This window comes from Panicum hallii, chromosome 9 (genome assembly GCF_002211085.1).
Source record: "Panicum hallii strain FIL2 chromosome 9, PHallii_v3.1, whole genome shotgun sequence".
Lineage (NCBI taxonomy): Eukaryota > Viridiplantae > Streptophyta > Magnoliopsida > Poales > Poaceae > Panicum > Panicum hallii.
In genome coordinates this window covers 14,428,641-14,455,237 of record NC_038050.1, presented here as the reverse complement: position 1 = coordinate 14,455,237, position 26,597 = coordinate 14,428,641, and the positions used below count along the sequence as shown (strand labels likewise).

The 26,597-nt window shown below is 45.5% G+C and overlaps 1 protein-coding gene across 1 annotated transcript; it reads right to left on the bottom strand.

Annotated features, from left to right (window-relative positions):
• Window positions 1-20,571: 20,571 nt before the first annotated feature.
• LOC112875849 (protein G1-like5) lies at window positions 20,572-22,246 on the bottom strand. Its single transcript, XM_025939850.1, has 2 exons — window positions 21,579-22,246; window positions 20,572-21,366 (listed from the first exon to the last, which is right to left on the bottom strand). Exon 2 carries the CDS (start codon window positions 21,364-21,366, stop codon window positions 20,719-20,721), a length of 648 nt encoding a protein of 215 aa, XP_025795635.1. The 5' UTR covers window positions 21,579-22,246; the 3' UTR covers window positions 20,572-20,718.
• Window positions 22,247-26,597: the final 4,351 nt, after the last annotated feature.

Genomic DNA, 26,597 nt, shown 5'->3' with positions numbered 1-26,597 from the left:
CTATCACATCACGTCACGTGCACGGCGGCCGCATATATATGGCAACATGTAAAGCCAGGCGCATGCGTACAGCCGGCCCCTCGTTATAGTAACAAGCCGTACGGCGTCGAGTCTCGCCCGCGCCCGCATATCATCATGGGCGGCGCGGCGGCCCTTGGCACGTCCATCGGCCAGGCCGGGCCAGCCCCCGGCGCCCCTGCCCTCCTGCCGCGACCGGGCTTTTCCTTCCGCCGACTGGTCGCCGCTGTCGCGCGGTGCCGCGGCGCGGAAGAACAGGGCTGGGCAGCACGACGGGCACCCAGGCCCCGGCTAACATTTCTCTCGCGCGTTCTACTTGCTCATTTTGGTCTTATAAAAAGAATTACTTGCTCATTCGCTGCGGTGAAAATATCGAAGGCCATCGATCCATCCCATTCGGTAGTAAATCAGGCTGAGAGGCTGAGAGGATTCGGAAGGTGATGTGGGGACCCGGGGGGGGGGGGGGGGGGGGTTGGGGTGTTTCAATTCATCTCATTTGATTTTTTTTTAGAGGTTCATCTCACCTGATTTGAGAGTAGATGCTAGTAGCTGCCAGCTGCTACGGCCCAAACGCGCGTACAGTGAAGATGCTGTGACGGGAACGGAGGAGTGGACGGATCTCTATATACCATTCATGCACCAAAAGAAAACTTGGAGCGTAGTCACGTCGCGGGCTATTTCCGACCATCGGATCGGCTACGCGGACGGTCCAGATTGTATGAGTCCCGTTATTTTGCAGAAAAATCCTCAAATTTTAAATAAATCAACTCGCAGTCCGGCGTTATCTCTCAGGTAATTTTGCTAACAACCTCAACAACGTTTCTCAAAATCAACCCGAAGTCCAACCTTCTCGGTCCAGAAAAATTTGCAAAGAAAACCTTAAGTTTTCATAAAATCAACCCGCCGTCCCGATCCTCTCTCAGGATTTGTTTTAGGAAATTCCTCGGATTTTTATTAAATCAAACCATAACTCATTACTTCTACACGAGCAACATTATACGTACAATTTGAATACCAAAATACGTTGAAATCAACAGTTGTTCAGTACAGAATTTGATCAAAAATTCAAAACTACTTTTGCAATTCATTTGCACAAATGCTCGCATGCGATCCGTCGTACCTACAATATGGACACCAAAACGTCTTCAAACTAAAAAGTGTTCAATACAAAAGTTGCTCAGAATTTCAAAATCTACAGCTATATTATATAGTACAATTTTTAAATTCAAAGCATTTTTGCAATTCATCCGCATAAATATTTACGTAAGATCCATTCTACCTACGATTCAGAGACCGAAACGTCTTTACGTAAAAAAGTTTTGAATACCAAAATTCTCAAACTTTCAAAACCTAAAGCTTTGCTACACAAAACTTTTCTAAAATAAATGATAACCAAAAATACTATAACCAAAAACACTAAATATAACAAAAAAGTTAGTTCCATTTTCATAAAAAATAATATCCTACTTAAATATTAGCGTCACGATGATAGAGAGTCCAAAATATATAACAAGTACAACAATGGGCTGCAGACCATGACACCTACACATACAACAATTACTACTCTGTATATGAACTAAAGTCTGTATCAACTATAATCCAATGGCATGAAATACGAACCCTGCGCGGCAAAGCCGCGCGCCTTTATAGTGGGATTGACCGATGGATCTGCAGTGCGGTTGGGAGTCGGGACGTGTCAGCTCACGCAATTACGTCCATGGTGGAGCCAGCGGAGTAAGTATGGAAATGTGAATATCAATATGGATATCTGTATCCGTATTCAAATTTAATGTGGCTGTAAAGTGGATATATATGAATCCAATATTTTTTTATTTTCTTTATCCGATTCCACATCCGTATTCGACAATGTTCGACATTATCCGTATGTTTTTATTGAAACTATTTAAAAGAGTTATATTCATTTCTCATAACCAATATTAGTAATTTTTATAAGAAGATTAAGTTTTTTTTAAATATTCTTGTTTTATCTATTTATTGGTGAAATTAATTTTATAATTTTTTATTTATATATTAATAAAGATTGTTTATATATACATTGAAATATATTTCTATTTCTAGTTTTATTTTTATATATTTATTTACTAAAATATTTATTGATAAATAAGCTATTTTTGACAAGCTATCTTTTTTATATTGTTATACTTTAGTTTGTGCATGTATAATAATTTTGTATTCTAAAACTACCAAAAAGTAGATAAATATTATCTTATATATCAAGTAAATATCCGAATATGAGATATCCATTTTGCATTTATATTCAACAATATTCGAATCCGTATCCGTATTCAAATCACAATGTGGTAAAAGTACGTATTCAAATCACAGTATGGTAAAAAATATGATCTGAATCCGAATCGGACGGCTCGGCTCGTGGCCGTCCCTTCGCGCGGGGGGCTGGGGCCAGGGCGCTGGAGTGTGACGATGTCATCTTGGTCGAGCTACACCTCGATCCCCTCGTGGGTTTTCCTGCGGTTTCGCGAGCGCCGGGCGTTTGCATGTTCCATAGGATCGATAGGATCGGCGAGGTCGTCGTTGTCGGGTCGTGCGTGCCACTCGCAGGTTCGCGCAGGGGACGGTGCCATCCACTACGTCAAAACAGCAAATAGGAGCAAGCAATCTGAGACAAGGCTCTAAGGGCACGTCTCAGATTACAGAAAGAGAGTCGCGCTAAAAATGCGGGCGCGGCGCTGCGTGGGGTGGGGGAGGGTAAGAGACAAATGCGAGACGGGCCGTGGGAGGGCACGTCTCCGATCGTTTTGAGATCTGAGATGCGCCTTAACGTGGCTCGTCTCGCATTTATTCCCACCTCAATGCGCCGTTGGTGGGCTTGAAAGTAATGCGAGACGCGCCTTAGTAAGGCTCGTCTCACATTGATCCAGGGCCCCCTAAAGGGGGGGGGCGGTGGGGCGCGTCTGTAGCGTACAATACAAATTACATATTACATTACGTACATGGAAGGAATCCCTTGAAACCGAACAAGCATTCCATTACATTGTCTCAAATACGAATAATGTCACAATACATTACAATGTCTAGGCTAAATCCAGCAATTATTATTACATCGACATCAATTATTACATAGATATTAAATCAGGCATTGGAGCTGGCTTAGGAGCGCTAGCAGCTTCGCGAGCTGAATCATGGTCCTGCCCCCTGTAAGCGTTGTTGTTCCCCGAGCTACAGCAGTTTAGGGTGACATTGGTTGAACAGTCGCTGCAGGGGACGCAGCCGCCGAAGCAGCTAAACAGCTTCGACCAGCTCGGAAATTTCATCCTGGACCAGCTCGTGTTTCGTGGGTTTGGTGAGACAATAGAAATCGATAGAGTAGTACCACTAAAGCAAAGAAAGAAAAGTTTCCTCCGTGGGTCTCGTGGGTTTGATGCAGATTTAGGCAGAATGCGACGATTCCAACAAATACATGCAACAATGGGGGGTACCCGTGTCGCAGATCTGCGGCTGCTGGTGGAGAAGCCCGGGGATGTTGGTGGTGAAGGGAGCTGTGGTCCCCGTGTCGCAGATCTGCGGCTGGTGGTGGAGAAGCCCGCTGGAGGAGGCACCGCAGATCTGCCGGTGTCGACCGCCGTGGTCTCCGAAGCGGTGCAGTCCGGGAGCGCGGCGGTCTCGGAGGATGCGCCGAAAATGTTGATGCCGAGCGCCGCGGTCTCCGGCACGCTGGGGAGGGGGATTTTGGTGGTGGCGAGGTCCTCGGTCTCCGGGACGCTGGGGAGGGGGATTTCAGTCGTGGCCATCTCGTTCAGCAGTACATCTCGTGACTATAATTTTCTGTCGATAAATAGCCGGGACGCGTCTCGCTTTACTTTACGAGACAAATGGGAGACCCGCCACCGGAAAGCGCGTCTCAGATCGTGCAGATGGGAGACGCGCCATTGGATGGAACGTCTCAGATCATGCGGGCTCGAGTTCGACATCGGCCAGGCGCTCGTCTTACAAATGGGAGACGCGCCGCTGGAAGGCGCGTCTCAGATCATGAAGATGGGAGACGCGCCATTGGATGGAACGTCTCAGATCAGGCGGATGGGAGACGCGCCACTGGATGGCGCGTCTCAGATCATGCTTGCATTTTTTCCCACCTCAGACAAGACCCGCCTGGGGGTCTGGAGGTCCGAACAAGCTGTCCGAACTTGCAGTCTGATACTTTGGTGGTGCGGCTGGGTGGATCTGGGGAAAGTGGTGCTGGCGGATGTGCGGCTGGGTGGATCTGCCACGGCGGGCGGTGGAGATCTCGTGGGGAGCGTGTCGCTGCGGGCGGCTGGAGCACGATCGTGCGCCTCTTCTTGCTGTCGTGTGTCGCGGGGGCAGTTGGCAAGGTACCTCCGACATGATATCGATTATTTTGGGCCAATAAAATTTAGCGCAACTCTAGATCTAAATGAGCGTCGTACTTGATATTTTTTCTAGCACATGATATCATGTCATTTGCCATCTAACAATATTTGACTTAAACACTAGTTGTGCATGGCCTCAAACTATGAGAATCCTAACGTTTTGATTTCATATTCTATATAGATGTCGTATCGGCGTTGGATGTATGGTCCACGCCTTTGCAAGGAGTTTATGGATGGTGTTGAAGCCTTCATTAAGAACGTGAAGAAAGATATGGTGGACAATGGTATACAGTATCTCTATTGCCCATGCAAAAATTGCAAAAATGAGAAGCGATATCTTCAAGAGCACGTGTTGAAATCACACTTGATCAAACGTGGATTCATGGAGGATTATCGATGTTGGAATAAACACGGTGAAGAAGGACTTAATGAAGCAGAGAGTACGGATTCCTATGTGGAGAGGGAGGTCCATAGCGTTGTCGAAGAAGAGGACAACGATGTGGATGAGGCGGATATACTAGGGTTGAGCAATGCCGACATCATGGAACAGGTAGTACTCAAACCCGGCCCCATAATAAAGCTTACAATTAGTATAATAAGGCCGTGCTAATATGACTTTTCATGTCTGGCTTGACAGGTTGATAACATAGAGGAGATGGTTTGCAATGCTGACAGACACGGCGACGATGAGTTCAAAGGAGGCGAATTCGGAAAGTACAAGAGGATGATCGAAGACTCTAAGAAACCTTTCTATCCTGGTTGTGGATTGAAATACTCAAGGCTATTTGCGATGGTGAAGCTTTTCCAGTTGAAAGCAATCCACGGATGGAGTGATGGCAGTTTCAAGGAGTTGTTAGCACTCCTTAAGGACATGCTTCCACAAGGCAACACCGTCCCTGAGACCGTTTACGAGGCCAAACAGATTATCTGCCCGTTGGGATTGGAGGTGGAAAAGATCCATGCGTGCAAGAATGATTGCATTCTCTATCGTGGCTCGAATTATCAGAACCTTGAGAAGTGCCCTGTTTGTGGACTCAATCGATTCAACCGTAGAAAAGATGGTGGTGATGATGAGGACTGCAACAGAACAAAGGGCGGACCTAGAAAGGTGTTTTGGTACTTTCCAATTGTTCCACGATTGGTGCGCTGGTTTGCAAACAAAAAGGAGTCAGAATTGTTGCGATAGCACAAGGAGAAGCATAAGGTGGACGGGTTGATAAGACATCCTGCTGATGCCACACAATGGCGGAACATAGATTTGCGATATCCTAAATTTGCGGAAGATCCGAGGAATATTAGGATTGCAATGAGCACAGATGGCATGAACCCATTCATGAACAATAGCACACATAGCACCTGGCCAATTGTTCTGACGATATACAACCTTCCGCCTTGGTTGTGTAACAAACGGAAGTACATTATGCTGTCGGGCTTGATACCGGGGCCACATCAACCTGGGAATGACATCGACACTTATTTCAGTCCTTTGGTTGACGATCTGAAGTTGCTGTGGTGTGAAGGAGTGGATGTCTGGGATGAGTACAAGCGTGAGTACTTTCAGCTTCGAGCCATTTTGTTCGCGACTATCAGTGACTCTCCAGCGGCACGGAACTTGTCCGGACAGAGCAAGAAAGTAGGTTGCGGGTGCCCACATTGTTTGAGAGAGACAGACTCTGAGTACTTGAGTGAGTCAAAAAAAATAGTGTACATGGGACATAGACGCTACCTTGGAATGAAACACCCGTTCCGGAACATGTGTGATCACTTCAACGGTAAGGCCGAGAAGAGGCGTCCTCCTCCGCATTTCTCAGGTCATGATGTCTACGAAATGGTTAAGAATGTCCATGTTGTCCTCGGTAAGCGGAAAGGAGAGAAGAAAGGCAAGAGGGGCAAGAAGGTCGTTGTTGAAGAAGATGATATGTGGAAGAAGCAGTCGATTTTCTGAGAGCTACCGTATTGGAAGGACTTAGACGTCCGTCACTCTATTGATGTGATGCACGTGGAGAAGAATGTCTGTGAGAGCCTTCTCGGCACATTGCTTAACATGGACGGAAAAACGAAAGATCACGCATATGCACGAGCTGATCTGAAGAAAATGAAAATTAGAGAAGAGTTGTGGCTCAATGATGACTCCGTTAAAGGAATGGAGCTGCCCACATCATGCATCACCCTTTCAAAGAATAAGAAGAAGGAGTTTTGCGAGTTCTTGAAAAGTGTGAAAGTTCCAACTGGCTACTCAACCAACGTCTCGAATCTTGTATCAATGCCTGATCTAAAGCTATCTCCCGGCATAAAGTCTCTTGATTACCATGTATTGCTGACGCAGATGATTGCCGTAGGAATTCGGAATATCCTACCGGTCAATGTTCGGGAGGCTATTATGAACCTTTGCTTTTTCTTTAATGCAATTGGTCAAAAGGTTCTAAGTGAAGAAGATCTTGAGTCATTGGAAAAGAAGCACTATGAAACTTTGTGCGTTCTTGAGATGTATTTTCCACCTGCCTTTTTCGATATCAGCCTTCATTTCACGGGCCATCTTATCAAGGAGATATAGCTACTTGGTCCTGTGTTCCTTCACCAGATGTATGCGTACGAGAGATTCAACGGCATCTTGAAGTCACTAGTAAGAAATCGAGCTTTCCCCGAGGGCAGCATGGTACAAGGATATTGTACAGAGGAAGCCATTGAGTGGGCTCTAAACTACGCTGACCCGAGTAACCCGGTTGGTGTTCCCAAGTCTCATCATGAGGGGAGGCTCACAGGCACGGGGACGATCGGGAAGAAGGCTATAATTCCAGATCGAGATTTATTTCATAGGGCTCATTTCCACGTGTTGCAACAAATGGACATTGTGTCTGAGTACTTCGATGAGCACAAGGAGCTGTTGCTTAGAGAGAATTCTCTACACAGTGAATCATGGTTAGCAAAGGAACACATGAACAAATTCTGTGGTTGGCTCCGGAATCGAATTTCACGATCAGATACTCCTATAAGTGAACAACTCAAAATTTTGGCTCTTGGTCCTATATTCACCGTTATGACATACCAAGGGTATGACATAAATGGATACACGTTCTACACCGAACGACAAGATAAGAAAAGCATGTATCAGAATAGTGGTGTACGTGTTGATGCTTACGATGTTAACGGAGAGGACAAAACTGCGTACTATGGTCAAATACAAGAGATATGGGAGCTTGACTTTCACGGTTTTAAAATTGCTCTTTTCCGTTGCAATTGGGTTGATGCAAATAGAGGTGTACAAAAAGACAAGTACGGGTTCGTTAGTGTCGATCTTAGCCGTCACGGATACAAGACGGACCCTTTCGTCCTCGCACAACATGTGGCTCAAGTGTTCTATGTTTCCGACACCACAAACAAAAGACTCAAGGTGGTTATACCTGGAAAATGGCGAATCGTCGGTGTTGAGAATGCGGTCGACGAGGAAGAGTTCGATCAGTTTGATGAGATACCTCATTTCGCCACCTCAATGATCAAGCCAAGAATACCATCGGCCAACGAAACTCCCTACTTGCGCAACGACCATAAAGAAAAAGTCAAGAATTTCAAAAAACCAAGGGAACAACGGAAAGTAGCAAAATGATTGGGCACACAATGTATATTAATTGTTCCTTTGTCAAGTATGGAAATTGTGTGACTTTAATTGTTCCTTTGTGAAATATGGTAAAAGTGTGACTTTAATTGTGCCTTTGTGAGATATGATAATGTGTGAATATTTGTGAAGTACGAATTCATATTTGTGAGATATGAATATGTGTGAATTTTCAGTTCCAGAACTGAATGGTTGTTGACTTTAATTGTTCTGGACATTCAGTTCTGGAACTGAACAAGAAAGGCGAGACGCGCGTTACCTACGGCGCGTCGCTCATATAACAATGCTCGACGAGCCGTAGGTAACGCGCGTCGCTCATAAAACCTACTCCGGGAGGAAGCCAGGGACCCTGGGGCACTTGTGCCTAAAGAGAGACAACAAAAAAGAGTTACAAGCCCCGGTTGGGGGTCCGGGGCCACCGGGCTCAACCCGCAGGGTACCACGAACAGATTGAACGGGTTCGACCGGCAAGGGAGCCCTCGGGCCCCAGACCCGCACCGCCAGCACGGGCAAAGAGAGGAAACTGCGGCTCAAAGGTACATGTATTGTAAATTCGAAACGGCGAAGACCGCCCAAGCTTATAAGCTGGACGCACTCGCCTTGCGTTGGCGAGGTGGGACAAAATCCCCTCCCAACGCGCGCCTGATCAGGCAACCATCTCGGGGGCATCAAAGGCGAGACGCGCGTTACCTACGGCTCGTCGCGCATATCATCATGCGCGACGCGCCGTAGTAACGCGGGTCGCGCATAAGACCACGAACAGATTGAACGGGTGAGCCCTCGGGGCCCAGTCCCACAACAATGCGCGACGAGCCGTGGGTACCGCGCGTCGCGCATTCACCGGTATCTGCAATTATTTTTCCGGTTCTATAAGGGGGTCCGGGCAGAACCTAGAGGGTCCGGGCGGAAAACACTTGTGCCTAAAGAGAGACAACAAAAAAAAGTTACACCCCCCGGTTGGGGGTCCGGGGCCACCGGGCTCAACCCGCAGGGTACCACGAACAGATTGAACGGGTTCGACCGGCAAGGGAGCCCTCGGGCCCCAGACCCACACCGCCAGCACGGGCAAAGAGAGGAAACTGCGGCTCAAAGGTACATGTATTGGAAATTCGAAACGGCGAAGACCGCCCAAGCTTATAAGCTGGACGCACTCGCCTTGCGTTGGCGAGGTGGGACAAAATCCCCTCCCAACGCGCGCCTGATCAGGCAACCATCTCGGGAGCATCAAAGGCGAGACGCGCGTTACCTACGGCTCGTCGCGCATATCATCATGCGCGACGCGCCTTAGGTAACGCGCGTCGCGCATAAGACCACGAACAGATTGAACAGGTGAGCCCTCGGGGCCCAGTCCCACACCAATGCGCGACGTGCCGTGGGTACCGCGCGTCGCGCATTCCCCGGTTAGAACGCGCCGCTCGGCCTTCTTGGGACTTAGGTCAAATTTTCAAATCGTTCACACCCGTTCTCTGCTCCCCGCCGCCGCGCCGTCCTCTCGCGCCGCCCGTCGTCGTTGAGCCAGACCGTCACTCCCTCGCGGCTGTCGTCCCCGGCCCCGCAGCGCCGCTCCGCGCTATCGGCGCCCCCGGGGCCCGAGCTCCCGTCCCCGCGAGTGCCGCCGCCGTCGAGCCTTCCCCGAGCCGTCGCGCCGTCGTCCCCGGCCCCGCGGCGCCGCCCCAAGCCACCGTAGCGTCGTCCACTGCCGCCGTAGGTGAGCTTCCCCCTTTCTAATTAGTCAGTGTTCATACCCTACATATGGATGTATGAGGCAAGAAACATCTTCCATGGACACACATAGTATGTTTTGCTACACAGAATTGAAAACAAATCAAATTATCAATAGCAAAAAGAGACCAACCTAGCCAAATAAAAAAAAAGAGCGGTTAATGACCAAAGATTAAGTCATATATTTCAAAAAATGGAGATTACTTTGCGAGAATATGTATCACTAAAGCATTAAGCATGTCTAGGCCTAGGTATGGGATTCATGCGGTTACTCTATGGTTGTATCTGATTCGGAGCGTTTACTCAATGGTTGTATCTGTTTTTTTTTTCTTTCTCATGTAGCACGATGTCCAATGGTCCGGACAGTGTGCAGCAAGCTGCAGGCGGTGAGGACAGTGTGCAGCAACCTACAGATGACAGAGCATCATCAGGACGGACGGCACGGTCACAGTCAGGAGCTAGCACGTCTGGTGCTGGCAGAAAGAAAAGGTCACAGACAAGGTGGCCATCAGATGTGAAAAGTTGTGGCCGGCTCAATTCTGAGGCAGCACCCGAAGACCCGTCAATCTTGGTGAGATTAGCACGGGTTTGTGGCCTCACTGCCCGGCAAAGGGTGACACTCACCTTGGAACAGTTCGATGACTTGTCTTGGGACGACAAAAAGAGAATCTTCGAAAACAATATTCAACCCTATGTTGAATATCCGATAGAGTTGCACGATAAGGCTACGAAGCATGCTATGAAGATCATCTCTAAAGCCTGGAGGAGCTACAAGAACAAGTAAAGTGTTGTCACTTACTATTGTCATTTACTAACATTTTTTCATTATCTACTGTCACTTATGCAGATTTATTGTTTTGTCGTGCAGGCTTTTAAAGTGTTGGAAGAAGAAAGAGAACCCTTTTGACAAGTATGCGGACTTGACCAAAGAAGCCTGGGACGAGCTTGTTGAAAAGTGGAATACTCCCGAGTTCCAACATTCAAGTGAGTATTTTCGGGGTCTCCGAGCGCGGAACGAGCTTGACCACCACCTTGGCTCAGCGGGATATGCTGGAAAGCAACGCAAGTGGGAGCAGGAGGATGAGATGCTGGCAGAGAGGGGCATTGAGAATCCCTATGAATCGTTTGAGGGACGGCTGGCACCATTTATGCGTGCTAGGTCAAAGCTCACGGAGGATGGCAATATCAATTTCTACAGCACGAGCGCTGAGGAAGTTGCTCAAAGGGCTTTGATGGAGAGCAGCCAAGGTTCAAATGAAGGAGTGAGGGAGTTTGATGCGCTCACCAGGGCTTTGGGAACCCGTGAGCAACGGGGCCGTGTCCGTGGTGTTTCCAGTCAGTTGACCTGGAAGGAGGGGTTCCCTGAACACAAAGGCAGATACCGGAAGCGGACTCGAGACTCCTCATCAAAGGTTGACATAGATGAGATCAAAAAGCAGGTGAAGATGGAGATGTTTGGAGAGCTGAAGACCATCTTCGAGTCTCAGGGATTGTCATTCCCTGATATGCCGGGGAGTACGATGAGTGAAGAGAGAAGGGACAGCTTCGCTTGTACTGCAGCGGGTGCTTCTCAGAGTAGAGGGACAGAGAGGGCAATTGTGCCTACATCAGTGGAGCCGGATACGATAGATGGCTTGGCTCGTCCGACCCGATGCAGTCTTCTCGTGCAGCTGGTCGGAGATTCATCTTTCATGGAGGTCGGGAACGGGCTTGTGTATCCCGGTATGTCCCAGCTTGAAGGTGTCCAGGTTAGTGCATTGGTCTTTGCCTCTCTTTTCTTTTCTCCTATTTCTTTTTGGTTTTTTTCTTTTGGTATGTACAACTTGCTTGAGATTTAAAGGCTTTGTTGTTGTTGTTGATGTTGTTGCTGGTTACGGCTGATTGTGCTGTGGTCAAGATTGACTACGTGCATGAGTTTGCTAAGAATATCAAGCTGGAGGTGCCACCAGATGACATGACCACCACTTTGCGGGATGCAGTTGCGAGAAGGGTTCAGTGGCGGAGAGCTGGTATTCATATTGATCCAGCAGATGCAGATTCAATACCGACCAGTCAACCTCAGCCACAGAGTGCGGCAGTGCCACCGACGTTTTCTGAGCCATGCCCACAGCTGCCGGATACACGGGAAGCGTTATCGGATCCGCATCCTCCTGTCCCTACTCAGCCTCAGGTTACCCCCCCTCCACCTGTTCCGACAGAGCCAGCTACCGCTCCCAAGAAGCCAAGCAAGGCTAATCCTGTGAGGAAGAAGCAGAGTAGGCCGATGGCGACGAAGCGGGAGATCTCAGAGGGTAAGAAAAAGGTGGAGCGGATAAAACAACCGGTCACAAGGGCTTACACTTCTGAGAATCCAAAGTACAGGGTTGGAAAGGCCTTGCTTAGTGTCTCTGAGCTTCGGGCAGCAGGTCAATATTGTGTGGACCTGCACAACTACTACATGCAAAATGTCAATCAAGCCGAGGAAATCATGGTGTCATTCGAAGAGCGGCACTTTCTGCAGCTTGAGGGCAAAGGCAACATCTTTATTGTTGCCTGGAGCGATTTGTTCGACCTTTTCAACCTCGACGCTTTGGATCTTTCTCTCATTCGGTGCTTTGCATTGTAAGTCGATTAAGACTTGTTTCCATTTCATTGCATTTGATATACGTTCAACAATTTAAGTCGTTTCTATTTCAATTCATATGGATCGTGTAGGCACATGCAACAAGAGACAAGGCGTCGAACCGGAAAGAAGTGTGGGTACATTGACCCACAGCTGATGACGGTGACATTTATGAATTCAGATAGAGATAGCTTGGTCAGGTGCGCACATGCAACAATTAAACTTGTTTTCATTTCAACTTGTAGCCACATGTAGTCACTTGTTTCCATTTAACACATGTAATCACTTGTTTCCATTTCAACTTGGTTAGGTACATGGTGAAGTGCATGCGAGTACATGCTGACAAGGAGCACATTGTGGTGCCGTACAACCCAGGCAACCATTGGGTTACACTCATCATCAATGTCAGGAGCAAGCAAGTCTTCTACCTTGACTCGAGCATTCCATCAGATGAGTCGGGCGTGCCTCAGATACGTGATTATTCTCTAGTCATCTCAATCCTTGACGAGTAAGTTTGTTGTTTGCTTTAGTTTTTTATCATTTGCCCATTTCAGAAGCATTTGTAATATAACATCCGGATGTCTGTGTTTAGGTCTCTTGACAGGCATCTTAGGGCCAAAGAAGGATACAAAGAGCAACGTCAAGCTGCGTTTACACATCACACCGCGTGGACGGTAACTACTATAACTAAATCGCTTTACTATTACGATGTTTTCTTGGTTCTAAGTGTCGCAAAATGCTAATTTCTATCTATCTTTGACATGTAGTGCACACGGCAACCCTCGGGTAACTCATGTGGGTTCTATGTTTGCCACAACATGCTTCTAGTTGCAGAGAAACCGGATTTCACGGTAAGAATTATCACGTGTTATAATTAAAAAATATATGTCTTCATCTTGTATTCTAACTGCTTGTAATTATATTTCGAAGGACGAAGATGATTATTTCAATCAAACGACGCTTGGTAACGTGAAGGATATCCGAGAGAGGCTAGCGGGATTCCTCATGATGGAGGTGGTCAACACAAAGGGGGAGTTCCATCCACGATAGCATGGCAGGCGACATTGAGCTAGATTGAGAGACTTGCTTTGCATGTACTCTATTGTTCTTATCGATCATTGTTGCTAATTGATTGTACATGTGTTATATAATACCATCTTTCCTTGTGTGTATCGCACTGTGTGAATTGTATGGATGCGTGCGATGATTGCGGTGAATTCTGTGAATTGAAATCTTTTGCAGGTATTTGATTGCACCTGCCAAATCCTGGCTAGTTCCAGGATGCAGCTGGGGAAAAAAAAGACCCCTGTTGGAGGTAGACTAATGCAAGACGCGCCTCGCTTAGGCCGCGACTCTCAATAGGCTCCCAGGGGCGCCTGTGCGAAGCCAAGGCGAGACGTGCCCTTAGTGAGGCGCATCTCGCATCTGTGACTAATGCGAGACCCGCCTAGCCTAGAGCGCGTCTCGCATTTGGCTCCCAGGGGCGCCTGTGTGAAGCCAAGGCGAGACGCGCCGTATGTAAGGCGCGTCTCCCATCTGTGACTAATGCGAGACCCGCCTAAACAAGAGCGCGTCGCGCCTGTGTGAAGCCAAGGCGAGACGCGCCGTAAGTAAGGCGCGTCTCCCATCTGTGACTAATGCGAGACCCGCCTAACCTAGAGCGCGTCTCGCATTTGGCTCCCAGGGAAGCCTGTGTGAAGCCAAGGCGAGACGAGCCGTAATTGAGGCGCGTCTTGCATTTTGGTAATCTGAGACGCGTGTGAGGCTCGTCTCATATTACTTTTTAATCTGCGACGCGGTAATGCGGGACGCGACCCCTGCGCGTCTAGCATTTTACCTAGGGCGCGTCTCAGATTAGGGCTTCTGGCGTAGTGATCGAGCCCTGCTACCTACGCCTAGGGATGGTAAATGGTCTTAAATTGTAGTTTAGATAATATAATTTTATATAATTTTAAGTTAAAAATATATAATGATCAAGTTGAAGTTGAATCGTAAAGAAAGAAAATATGATTCATTACCATCCTAACCTACCCTACGAGGCTCCTAGCTCGACTCTGATACCGTGCTAATAAATGGGCAGACCAAGATCGGCAGCGCGAACAGAGATGGCCTGGATATAGTGGAGCTTCTCAGGGCATCAGGCACGGCTGCAAATTAAATCTGAGCCAGCAAGTCTGAAGCTCGCTCCATGCTAAGATTGTCTGTCTGGTATCCATCCAGGATTTCCCGGTTCCAGTATATGGTGCTGGAATTAATGGACTTAGTTCATTGGAAATTTTAGAATTCATATAAATCTCAAATATCTATGTGTGCATAAAAAAATAGTGCAAACCTTAGTTCCATCTTACTAGTGGAAGAGTGGGATGGTCAACATAAATATGAAGGCTATCTCCACCCACCAAGTTATACGACGTACGATGGGAGAGAGAAGAGAAATACCACACGCGTGTACACGCCTCGTCTTGCCGGGCCGGGAGAAGGGCGCGTCTTCCACCCAATTCTGTCGCTTTACGGACCAACCGCTTTCGTCGTCTCCAGCAGCGGCAGTTTGTCATCGTCAACCCTCGAGCTGAGGCTCAGTATGTAATCTGTAATCTAATCTGTCTCTTAAATATATATTCTAAAATTCTAGCTATATTATTTATGCTGTCTAGTATATCGAATCTATACATACTGGTTTCTGTATCCATCGTGATTTATTTGATACGTGTTTTCTGTATTCTCAACAAGTGGCACGGCGCACACGCAAGCTAAGGCCGCCGGCCCTGCGTCTCTCGCAGGCCGTCGTCCGCCCCCCGCCGGCGCCGGGGCCCAGAACGTCCTATTTCGAGCGATCAAAAGGGCCGACGACGAGTCGACGACCTTCGCTTGCTTCTGCAATCAAGTTCTTCACTTGTTCCAGCTTTGTTTATATCAAGCTAAGGATATTCCCGACTTTTTCGATCTGAAACAAGATCTTATGACAGTAGAACTGCTACATACGAGTGCCGCGTGCTCCCTCTCCAGTAAGAAAAAGCACTGTAATTGTTTCGGGGGTCAACGCACTCAACACGTTTAAACTTTGACCACCAATATCAATAGTAAGAACATCTCCAAGAGTTTTTCTAAAAACTACTTTTTAAATTATCATTTACAAAGTTATTTGAGTAAAAATTATTTTCTATATCTTTGTACTCTCCAATAACTTTTTTTATATCTTGTGCGTAGTCTAGAGAGTAAGAATTGCTCTCTATCTTTGGCTAACGAGAAATCCAAAATAGAGTAGGTCTATATTCAGATATCCAATTGAAAAGCCTATTGAAGGGTAATTTTTTTTACCAAAATCTCTATTACTAAACATATAAGAGTCTTTTGGAGATGCTCCAGTAGCTCGGTTCGGAATTTTGGAAATGGATATGCCTCGGAAACTATTTCCCCTGCCTAACTTCGTTTGTTTAGATTTGTCCAAAATAAAATTCAGTTCTAATAGAAAAATGCATGTTAGTTTTACATTGAATCTACTAAACTTTTTTTTTGCGTGGATAGTGGATGAATAGAAGTTATGTGCATGTAAGTTTGGTGGCTGAATCAAAGTTTAATTAATATGGAATTCTCTCTTTTCCTCTTAACGAAAATGAGGGTTGCGTGCTATATGTACGTGCATCCTCAAAACATAGTGCATAGCAAATCAATTGCGTAAACGAATGCCTCAACTGAGTGTTTGCACCTTACACAATTCTGTCATTGACGTGACGACGACGTAATAGCCGTCCACTAGCTGCTATAGTGTACCACCGGGAACCTGATTGAGTTGTAAATGAAATGGGCTTAGTAGCTAGCAAATTAAGGAAGGAGAGGACAAACAAGTTGGCCGTGCCGGCCTGCTGAAAGATCGACCTCTAACCTAACCGAAACCCCCTCAAATTAAATCATTCATAAATAAAATGATTCTAATTTCCTCCCCACGTTGTTAGTTTCCCATGAAATCACGCTGTGTGACTCGGTGAGGTGGTAACATCAACAATCAAACAATCAAATGCCTGCTACCTAATTTGAAGAGGTACGTATACTCCGATCCGTGCAACAATTTTAGGTGTAGTAGATTCCTCTTCTCATCCCACCAGCCTAAACATTTGGAGATGCACATATGAGGCCGGAAATGACAGTGTAGTTAGCTTGCTTGCTTGTAGTAGTCAAACTTTAATTTATTTCAGATAATAAAACTTTGCGCGTACTAGCTATTTCAATTTCATCTAAAAACATCACTTCGACTGCTTGCACGAACTGGCCATACAAAATTCCCTGTCATTTGATGGTTCTACATATATTTAAGCGTGGCTTAAAACAAAGGCAGGATCTAAATCACCTTAACTACAAAACAGTTTATCAATTTCAGAGACAAATAAACTATAAACAGTGCTCGACTGTACAAAAAAAACCATTTCTTCAAGAAACACAATGCGGCCCTAATCAAGTCATAATCTAAGAAACATTGTAGGTTTGCTTAGGACGCGGTCCTTCAAGTGACCAGTTTAATCATTTTCCGGCAAGAGTTTAGTATAACCTCCATGTTACTAAACGATAAAGAAAACACTATATGTTGACATAGCAGTTCTGAACTGAAATGTATAAAGGCTACCCTCCTCAATTAGCAACTCACGAATGAGGTAGGACATAGGAGTGATGTCAAAGTACAGTCATTCAGAGTGGACAGCTCAACCATATGTAATCTGATCTAGAACTATGCCCTACCATAATCTAGCAAGGACATGTAACAAAAGTAGCATGCCATTAGTAGAGAAAATAAGGAGACTCTTCACTTTAGGACCTTGGAAAAGAGCAAACTACTTAAGATCACACAACAGGTATAACAATTCTGGGTAACCAGAGCCAAATAATCCCTAGAAAAATTACTGAAATACTTCATCCATTAGTAATTATAGTTTATTCTAGTTTTATCATAAACCAAATTTCTTTAACTTATTTCACCAAACTAATATAGGGAAAAGCACAAACATTTGCAACATCCAATTAGTTTCATTAAATCTACTAAGAAACTTGTCTTGACAGTGCATTTATTTGGTACTACATATGTTGATATAATTTTTTCTATAAACTTGATCAAAGTTAGAGCAGTTTGTGTCTTAGAACAAAGCTAAAGTGAATATAATTCGTAATGGCAGGAGTAGTTAGTTAAAAGCCTAAAACTATTCAAATGATGCTGTATATCTAGTGTTCAAACTTCCAAAAAAAATCCACTGCACACCCGTTGGTTCAAACGACATGCATTTTGCGGCAGCTATGCTGAAGGGGTCTTTCGTTCCAGCGTGGTTAAAACTTTAGCTCTGTCATATCGGATATTTGATACGAATTAAAAGTATTAAACATGGATTAATGATAAAATTAATTGTATAACCTCTAGACTAATTCACGAAATGAATCTGTTAAGCCTACTTAGTTCATAATTTGATAATGTGGTGCTGCCACAAACACGTGCTAATGATAGATTAATTAGATTTAATAAATTCATCTTGCAAATCAGCCCGGGGCTGTGCAATTAGTTTTATAATTAACTCATATTTAATTCTCTTAATTATATCCGAACATCCTACCTGACAGAGCTAAACTTTAGCGATTAGTGATTAGGATCCGAACACCTCCTGGGAGAAGCCACGAGATTGTGATCAGTGTACACACAGTACTGAACGTGCGTCCCAGTACGCCATTTTCTCTGTACGTTGAGGCTCAGGGAAGACTGAAACGGAGGTTGCAGCCTATTAACCCATGGACAAACGGTGAATGCAAGGGGAACGTCGTCGTCCCAGTGGCAGCGAGGTCGATCAGATCCTTTAATTTGCAAAAAGCTTTACAGCCATGCTCTGATTTGATTTGATGCGACCAGGCAGAAGAGGGCGGCAGTGAAATGAAATGGACATGTACAGGTCAATCTCCTTTTTCTTTTTGGGATCAACCGATCAAGTGGACTCTACTGAACAGAAGCACCTAAACGCCCCGTTTAAAGGCTCTGTTTAGTTTCCACCTGTAAACGCAAAATTTTTAAAGAAACCTTACTAATTTGAATTTGAAGTACTAAATGAAGTCTATTTACAAAATTTTTTTCATAGATAGGATGTAAATCGCGAGACGAATCTAATGAACCTACTTAATCCATGATTTGCAACAGTAATGCTACAGTAACCATCCGCTAATTATTGCTTAATCATAGATTAATTAGAATCATTAGATTCGTCTCGCGATTTACAACCCATCCATGCAAAAAGTTTTGTAAATAAACTTTATTTAGTACTTCAAATTGGTAAGATTTCTTTACGCAAAATTTTTTTACGTTTACACCTGCCGAACTAAACGGGGCCAAAGAAATAAAGCAAAGTTTGCAGTCTGGCTGGATCAGCTGGTACTCTTATCACACTGCAAAGGGCAAACCCCAGCTGCCAAATACTACAGCTCCACTACTGGTCTTGTTTTCCCCAATGGAAATGAGGCTATCTCACATGTGTTTAGACTTTAGAGTGCATTATTCTAGTCCATGTTTAAACCACAAAAGCTTACACATTCCACTAAGAGATGGTGCAGCAATGCAACCTGATAGAACTTCTACTTGTGGTCTTTTAGCTGCTACCGTATAATACAAAGGGTGTGTTCGTTTCCTGGGATCTAAAGTTTAGAGAGGTCACATCAAAGAGAATCTTATCATTTAGAAGTATTAAATAAAGTCTAATTATAAAACTAATTGCAGAACCCCAGTGCTAATTCGCGAGACGAATCTAATGAGGTATATTAGTCCATAATTAGCGGATGATTACTGTAGCATCACTGTAGCAAATTATGGGTTAATTAGGCTCATTAAATTTGTCACGCGAATTAGCACCCAGCTGTGCAAAAAATTTTATAAATAGATTTTATTTAATACTTCTAAATAGCAAGATTCTTTTTGACTTGTTGGGTCTAAAGTTTAGAAGGTAGAAAACCAACAGGCATTATATGAATGCCAGGCAGAAAACTTTGATGCCAGGCAGAAACACGGACTACTGTACCCACTGCTCAGTAAAGCAAGAAGACTGTGCTGCTACAAACTGAAGTTCTCGTTTGAGAACTTGCAGACTTCTACAGAAAGAAATTAACCTGTTCTCCTCATGAAATTTTGCTAAAACCCCATGAAAATTCATAGGTTTCAAACATGCCATAAAATTGTAACTGCACTAATAATATACCAGTAATACCACACAAACAAATGATGAACAGCAACGAGTGATCTCGATCGTTATCCTCAAATCGAGACATTGAACACGCAGCAATCATTCATGAATAACCTCAATGCAAGGTAGTAGTACCAGCTAGCAGTAATCTGCTGCCACCAGATACCGTCCACATTCCAATCGGCCACATCTCCTTTGCAGGCACCCATAAGATGACCAGGCAAGCCTAGCTACTTATGGTATTAGCAGGACAAGAACTACCATAAAAAGCAAAGGAAAAAGAGCCCCAAAAGAGCGTATCGTAGCAGGCGGCCGGCGGCACGGCAGCAGCAGCAGCGGCAGCGAGCAGAATGCTAGCGCACACGCATCCGCCATCGCCATCGCCCGCCCCGCCGCTGCACGCCATGGCCCTTCGAAGTTCGAATCAACACACCCATCCATCCATCCGTGACCCACTGCAACAGTACGTTGATTCCCCGCGAGGACGACAGGAACTGACATGACTCACCGCATCACGCACCACCAAACTACTTGTGGCAACACCGAAGACCAAGAACAGAATCCACAAGAGCAAGTAGAGAACATTTCACACGCATTGGCAACCGGTTGTTATGATGAGCTACTTGTAGCAAGAACAAGAAGAACTGAAGAACTGCAGCAGCAAGAGATTAAGCGAGAGGATTAATTTTCACCAAATCGACCGAGTAGAAGCCGCCGGCCGGCTGATTAAAATCCCAAGCCATCACGCATGGAGCGAGCAAGCTAGCATATCATCACAAGTTCACAACTGCAGCAGGAGGCATCGCAGATGGGAGGAGGAATTACCAGCAAATAGCAGATCGAGTCATCAAGTTGGGAAATGATCAGATCGAGAACTGACCTAACTAGGAGGCAGTAGTGGAAGTAGTTCCAGTAGCAATACCAGCAGCAAAGCATATGAAATAGCAGGAACTAATTTGTAGCAGCAGTAGTTGTGCTAGCAGTAGTGGCAGCTAAACTATAGCTACAGATGGATAGATAGTAGTAGCAGCAGCAGGAAGCCAAGAACTAGAGAGGCGATGGTAATAGTAGATGAGAAGCTTCGGCTACCTAGAGAGCGAGAGACCGAGCAGGAAGACGATCGAGTAGCGCATGCGGTAGCATACATGGGGGGCGGGCGCGGCCGCGCGAGCAGCTCCGGCGTTTCTCGGTCGAGGGCGGTCAGGCCGCGGCGCCGGGCGGCGGAGGCGGCGGCATCTGGTGCTCGTAGTGGTGGGAGTGGCCGTTGCCGTCGTGGGAGGAGGAGGAGGAGATGACGGCGGCGGGGATGGGGTGCGCCGGGGCCTTCTTGCGCTTCTTCTTCTCGTAGCTGACGCCGCGCGCGCGGGACTGGTGGTCCCGGACCTCCCGGAGGTAGAGCCTGACGGCGCGCGCTCCGAAGGGGTTGTTCTCGGGCCGGCCGCCGTTCTCCTCGTAGGCGGCGCGCAGCCTGCCGACGAGCGCGTCGAGGCTGCCCCAGGCCTGGCGGAGCGGGCACGGGCAGGGCGCCGGCGGCGCCGGGTGGCCGAAGAAGGGGCAGGCCGGGGTGTGCACCTTGGTCTTGCCGAACTGGTCGAGGTAGCGCAGGAACTCGAGCACGTGCGCGCCGCTGCACCGCGCCAGGGACAGCGGCGGGCGGTGGTTCCGCAGGTACTGCCCGAACGTGTTCCAGTCCCGGCGCTTCTGCGACTCGTACCGGCTCGGCGACGCCAGCGCCGACGCCGCGCCCGCTGACGACGCCACCGGCGACAGCGCCCCGGCCGCCGAGGCCCCGCCGCCGCCGCCGCTGTTGTCGGAGTGCGGGCTGTCCGGGTGCGGCACCAGGTCCATCTGCCAAAGAAACCAAGAACCGGCCAACCGATCAGCAAGCCGCGAGCTTCAGAGCGCGAGCAGCAAGTGAGATGAGATCTATCTATTTCGGACTCGGTGCCCGCGCGCGAGCCGTGGTCCTGTGAGAGAGAAGAGGGGGCGCCGCACGCACGCGCGGGCGCGCTAGCGCTATAAATAGTGTTCGCGACCACCACCACCACCACATCACTTGCCTCGCCTCACTTCACTTGGCTCGCGCCCTCGTCTCCTTCGAGAGCCCCCGGCCGGCCGGCCAGCCAGCCAGCCCGGAGCAGCTAGCTAGCGCCGCCTCCAAGATCGCCGGAGAGACCGCACGCGGGGCAGACGGCGGATCGAGCTCGCTCGCTGCTGGCTCGCTCACGGCGTGCGAGCTTGGGGAGGAGGAGGGGGAGGGCCGGATGCGAGGGTGGGGGTGAGTATTAATTGGCGGCGAGGTTGGAGGGGGCGCCGCGGCACAGTGCAGGGCTGCTAGTGAATTGGGGGAGACAGTGTGCAGTGAAAGGTGATGTGACGGCAGAAAAAGAAAGGTTTCTAGCGAGGGTAGGGCGGTGACAAGTAAAATATCATCGGTACGGACAGGGTTTTTTTAAAAAAAAAATCTGCTCCGCTGACGACGGGACGGCCGGGGCGGGGGCGGGGAGAGGTGGCGGCGGCGGCCGGGGACGGAGCTGGAGGCGGAGGGAAGCGTGAGGTGGGTGCCGCCTGGCCGGAGCGCCGGCGGGGGCCGGTCGCTGCCACCGGCGCGGGAGGGGGGCGTTGGAGATCGAGTGGTGATGGTTGGGGGGTTCTTGTGCCGCGGTGGGCCGGATTGTCGGTGGAGGACGCTGGGTGCTCTGCCGCTCTTCTTGTTTAATTTGACCGAAATCGCGTCGGTTTATGGAGAACCATCTGGGCTTACGCGAGATCTCGTGCATCATATGTTTGTCCTTACGTGCTTTGTGTTTTCATCGTAGCTTTATATTTTTTTAGAAAAGAAAGATGTTCCGGCCTCTACGTACGCACACAGCTAAAGTTTGTTTTACAGTAACATCAGCTTACAAGATTATCAGAAATAAATAGAAAAATGTACGTAAACGATATAAAGGAATCAAAAGCAAAGTCTATTATTGCTTTTTCATCCGTTCTTGGCAAAAATATCCATGACAATAATCTCCAACATCTTACTTGTCGTGCGGACAGTCTTCTTAGTATCCTTATGCTGTAATTGCGACCAAAAGCGCCACTGAAGGCTGCCTGCATAAAGGAGGTGAATCTTTTTTTCGTCAAAAATCACATCATTATGCGTACACCAAATTGCCCACATAAGAGCTGCAACACCAATAAAAGTTAAACTTCTATCTTTTTTTATTAATACCAGTTAACCAATTTCCAAGCATATGCAATATTAATTTTGGTGGGATCAACCCAGTAGCTATTTTAATAACTCTACATATGATCTTTGGATGTTGACAGTCAAAGAAGAGGTGCTTAATTGTTTCATTACGATTACAAAAGCAACAATTTTGACTCCCAAACAATTCCTCCTAGCTAGGTTATCCTTTGTTAAAGTAATCATAGCTTTATATGACCCTATAACAAGTTGTTTACTGCAAATGTTCTTTCCAAAATAAAAAGAATTTTACATTTTAATTTGTAAATGTGCTATCACTTACTCTAACGACAACTTAAATATACATAGACACAAACGCGTAAATATATGGATGCGCGTTGACTCTTAGAATAAATGTGTGCATATCTTTATTTATATGAGCATTTTTGAGATATGGGGATGAAAGTTTGATGAAGTCACCACAGATATCTTACTATGACATCATCTACCACTAAAAGAATAATATTATTAATTCTGAAAATAGATAAAAATTAAGTACACACAAAGTGTAGATAGTTTCCCCACAAGAAACCTCGAATCTCCGGTGGTATGGTGTGCTGGATCAGGATGATACAGCAAGGAGAGATTGATGGCTCCTTAAATGCACAATCCTTAAAATGGAAAGAGGAATAGGAAAAATTTGGTACTGAAGTATCTTGCCACTTCAAATCCTACAAGATTCTAGAAGAAAGATGTTTGAAAAGAAGGCTTTGGATGCAACACGAGAAAAGAATAGAGATGCTAGACCTAAAGGAAACAAACCAATATATTTGGAATAAGTCCATACTCGACCCTTCAATTATATTCTTCAGTTTGTCAAGTTTTGATCTCCAACTCCAATATCATCTAGTTTAGGTATCCAACTTTCAATTCCATCTACTTGGGTCCTCCGATCCCGGTCAAAGCATTGTAGGGTTGAAGTGGGCCTGGTTTCTGATTTAAATGAGGAAGAAATATTTAAATGAGGTGTAAATACTCAAAGACATCCAAAAGTTTCAAAAATAATCCTAGAAGTATTTTGGGATACAAGAAATCCTGAAAAAAAACTAGAGCTCGTGGAATAAGTTCTATAAGCTTTAAATAAAAAAGTTCAATATATCTAAAATTAAAAAGGCTTTATACAATCAAACATGGTTCTTGAGCACTCAAATCAAGCCACAGTCACTTTCAGTGGGCCTACTACTTTGCCTACAGAAACACTAGCAGCACGCTTGCTCCAGCATATCTCATGTAAGCTCTACTACCAGGTTTCAAGGAGAAAACATACTATTATTGGTGTCAAGGAATCGTACGTAATAATTGAATTACACCTCATACTATATCGACCTTTTCTTTTTTGCAAATTGGGTTCTATTTAGATGCACTCCAAATTCCAACTTTTTACACTCTCTCTCCATCACATCAATTTTGGGACATATGCATGGAGCAGTAAATGTATGTAAAAAAATAAATAATTGCACAGTTTAATTGTACATCACGAGACGAATCTTTTGAGCCTAATTAGTCCATGATTAGATAAAATTTGTCAAATACAAACGAAAACGCTACAGTTCCACTGTTGCAAAAAATTTGCAATCTAAGCAAGGCCTTGGTTACACGAGATGTCACGGTTTCCGGGCGCATAATAATTGAAGCCAGCTGAAACCTAAAGATTAGCGACACGCAGTAGGGAGTTTCTCCTGTGCAACAAAATGCGATGCCGGCTTTCCCTTTCGACGAAAAGCTCGATGAGAACGCAGCACGACCCACGGCCACTGTTTGCTCTCCTCGGAAGTGATCTTTTTTGGTCCCGTGCAGCGTTGCATCTGTTCTCGCTTTTGACCCCCACGGACAGCGGCCACTGCTCAACCAGCCTATCCGTCCGGGGCTTTGCCTCCTGGAGCCCTTGACCGATCATGGACACATCACAGGAGATATGACTCGATCGATTGGCATCTGGTGATCCATCCGAGTATATGACTCCATCGTATACTGCAGAAACCGAATTCGCCCAGGGTTTCTCGTTCTCTTGCTAGCTAGCAATGTACAGCCAAAATGAAGTATTCTCGAGTGTTACCAAAGTAACGTACCAAATTAAAATGAAGTAGATCCACATGCACATGCGTGGTGTGACCGACTCGTTGGCCAAGTGTAAAAATGTCCGCTGTTTAGGACAACACGATTGTCTTTATTAAATAAAAACTCTAGAACCCAGCTGCAAGAAGAGTGAAATGGAAAGTAAACTTTAGAACCCAGCGTCACCCATTCCGGAAAATGCATTTCTAAAGGCGGGTGATGGAGCCACCCGACTCTAAAAATGATTTTCGGGGATGGGTGATGGCATGACCCCCCTACAAATGGTCCAACATAAATAAATTTATAATTTTTTAATATGATTTTGGATGAAGTTAAATTTTATGTTAAATTATAGAGGTTGACGGGATCTAAAACTTTGTGGTTGATAACTTTTTTATTTAAGATTATTTAATAATCTAAAAAATATTATAAGTTCTCTAATTGAAATCTACAAGTTTTGATTTTTTTTTTCAAACAACCTCGGATGTAAAGTAGCTCCATATCAAACTTGTAGTGGTAAGATCTAAAATTTTATAGTTTATATATTATTCATGTAAAACCATTTAGTATCATAAGATCATTTGATAGTTGTGCCCTGCTCATGGCTATGACTAATATAGTATCTCATATAACTTAAATTATACTTTGAAGTTTTCACAATCTTAACTTTTATATACACTGAATCATAGTGTAGGAGTTTAATTTTTTATTTATTTTGCTATATTTAAAGATTTAAATAAATTTTTTGAAATAAAAATAGAAAAATATTTTAGGAAGGGTGGCGGCGTCACCCACCCCTGGAAATAAATTTCTATGGGCCGGTGATGGTGTCACCCGCTCAGACGCTCCTACAAATCGATTTTAGAGTTAATACCGAAGAATGGCATACCTCATAAAGTCACAAATGACTGTGTAGTGTAGTGAAAAGGAGGATACACACGAGGCTTGAGGTAAGCGGCTCGAACCTTGGTTAACACTAATGTGCATATTTTATCAAAAATAATTTCCCCTCTGTAGTAGAGGGGCTTGTGGTGGTGGTCGGTTGACTAGGATATTTTTTTCCTTTTTACTTTGTTGTTTCGATTTTTTTTCTATTTTTTTATTTTTTAGAAATTAATTTATAGGGATGAATCATGGTCTAACCTGCCCCTAACCCGCCCCTAGTTCATAGATATGTACACTTTGTTTGAACTAGTAGCTTACAAGTTTTTTACAACAAAGTAGCTTACAAGTTCATGACCGCAAACCGTTATTTTACAAAATGATCTACATTTAGAATGGAAGGAGTTGTTAGCTGCTTTCAATATATAACAGCCTTTTGATGAGCTCATGCAGTCATGCTTTATATGTATACATCTCACAGTTATGAACCAGTAGCTTACAAGTTTTTTTTAATGCAAAGTAGCTTACAAGTTCATGACCGCAAACCATTATTTTGCCCTAAAATATGGTTAGGGCAATGCAGCCTTGACCTGACAGTGATCTTGAGCAAAAGGAATGTTTCCTCTATTATTTATGTTCGAACCTGTTTGCCGTCTCTCATTAATATTCGCTTCACTTCACGTGACACAAGCAGTTAAATAGTTTATTCAGCCGCTCAAACTGTCAGTCCGTCATGCAATTGTGCTCCTTTGTCTATTTGTTTTATTCACTGTTACAACCTCCTTGGAATTCACAATGCCACATGGTTCCTGAGTTTAAAAGAGATGCTGGAATTCACATAAATTTCTGTCACAGACATAATTAGTAAATGCATAGCTTACCTTACTTTGAGAAGAATATAATACAA

Coding starts and splice junctions, on each gene's coding strand:
- LOC112875849 (XM_025939850.1), bottom strand. CDS start 21,366: ATGGACCTGGTGCCGCACCCGGACAGCCCGCACTCCGACAACAGCGGC.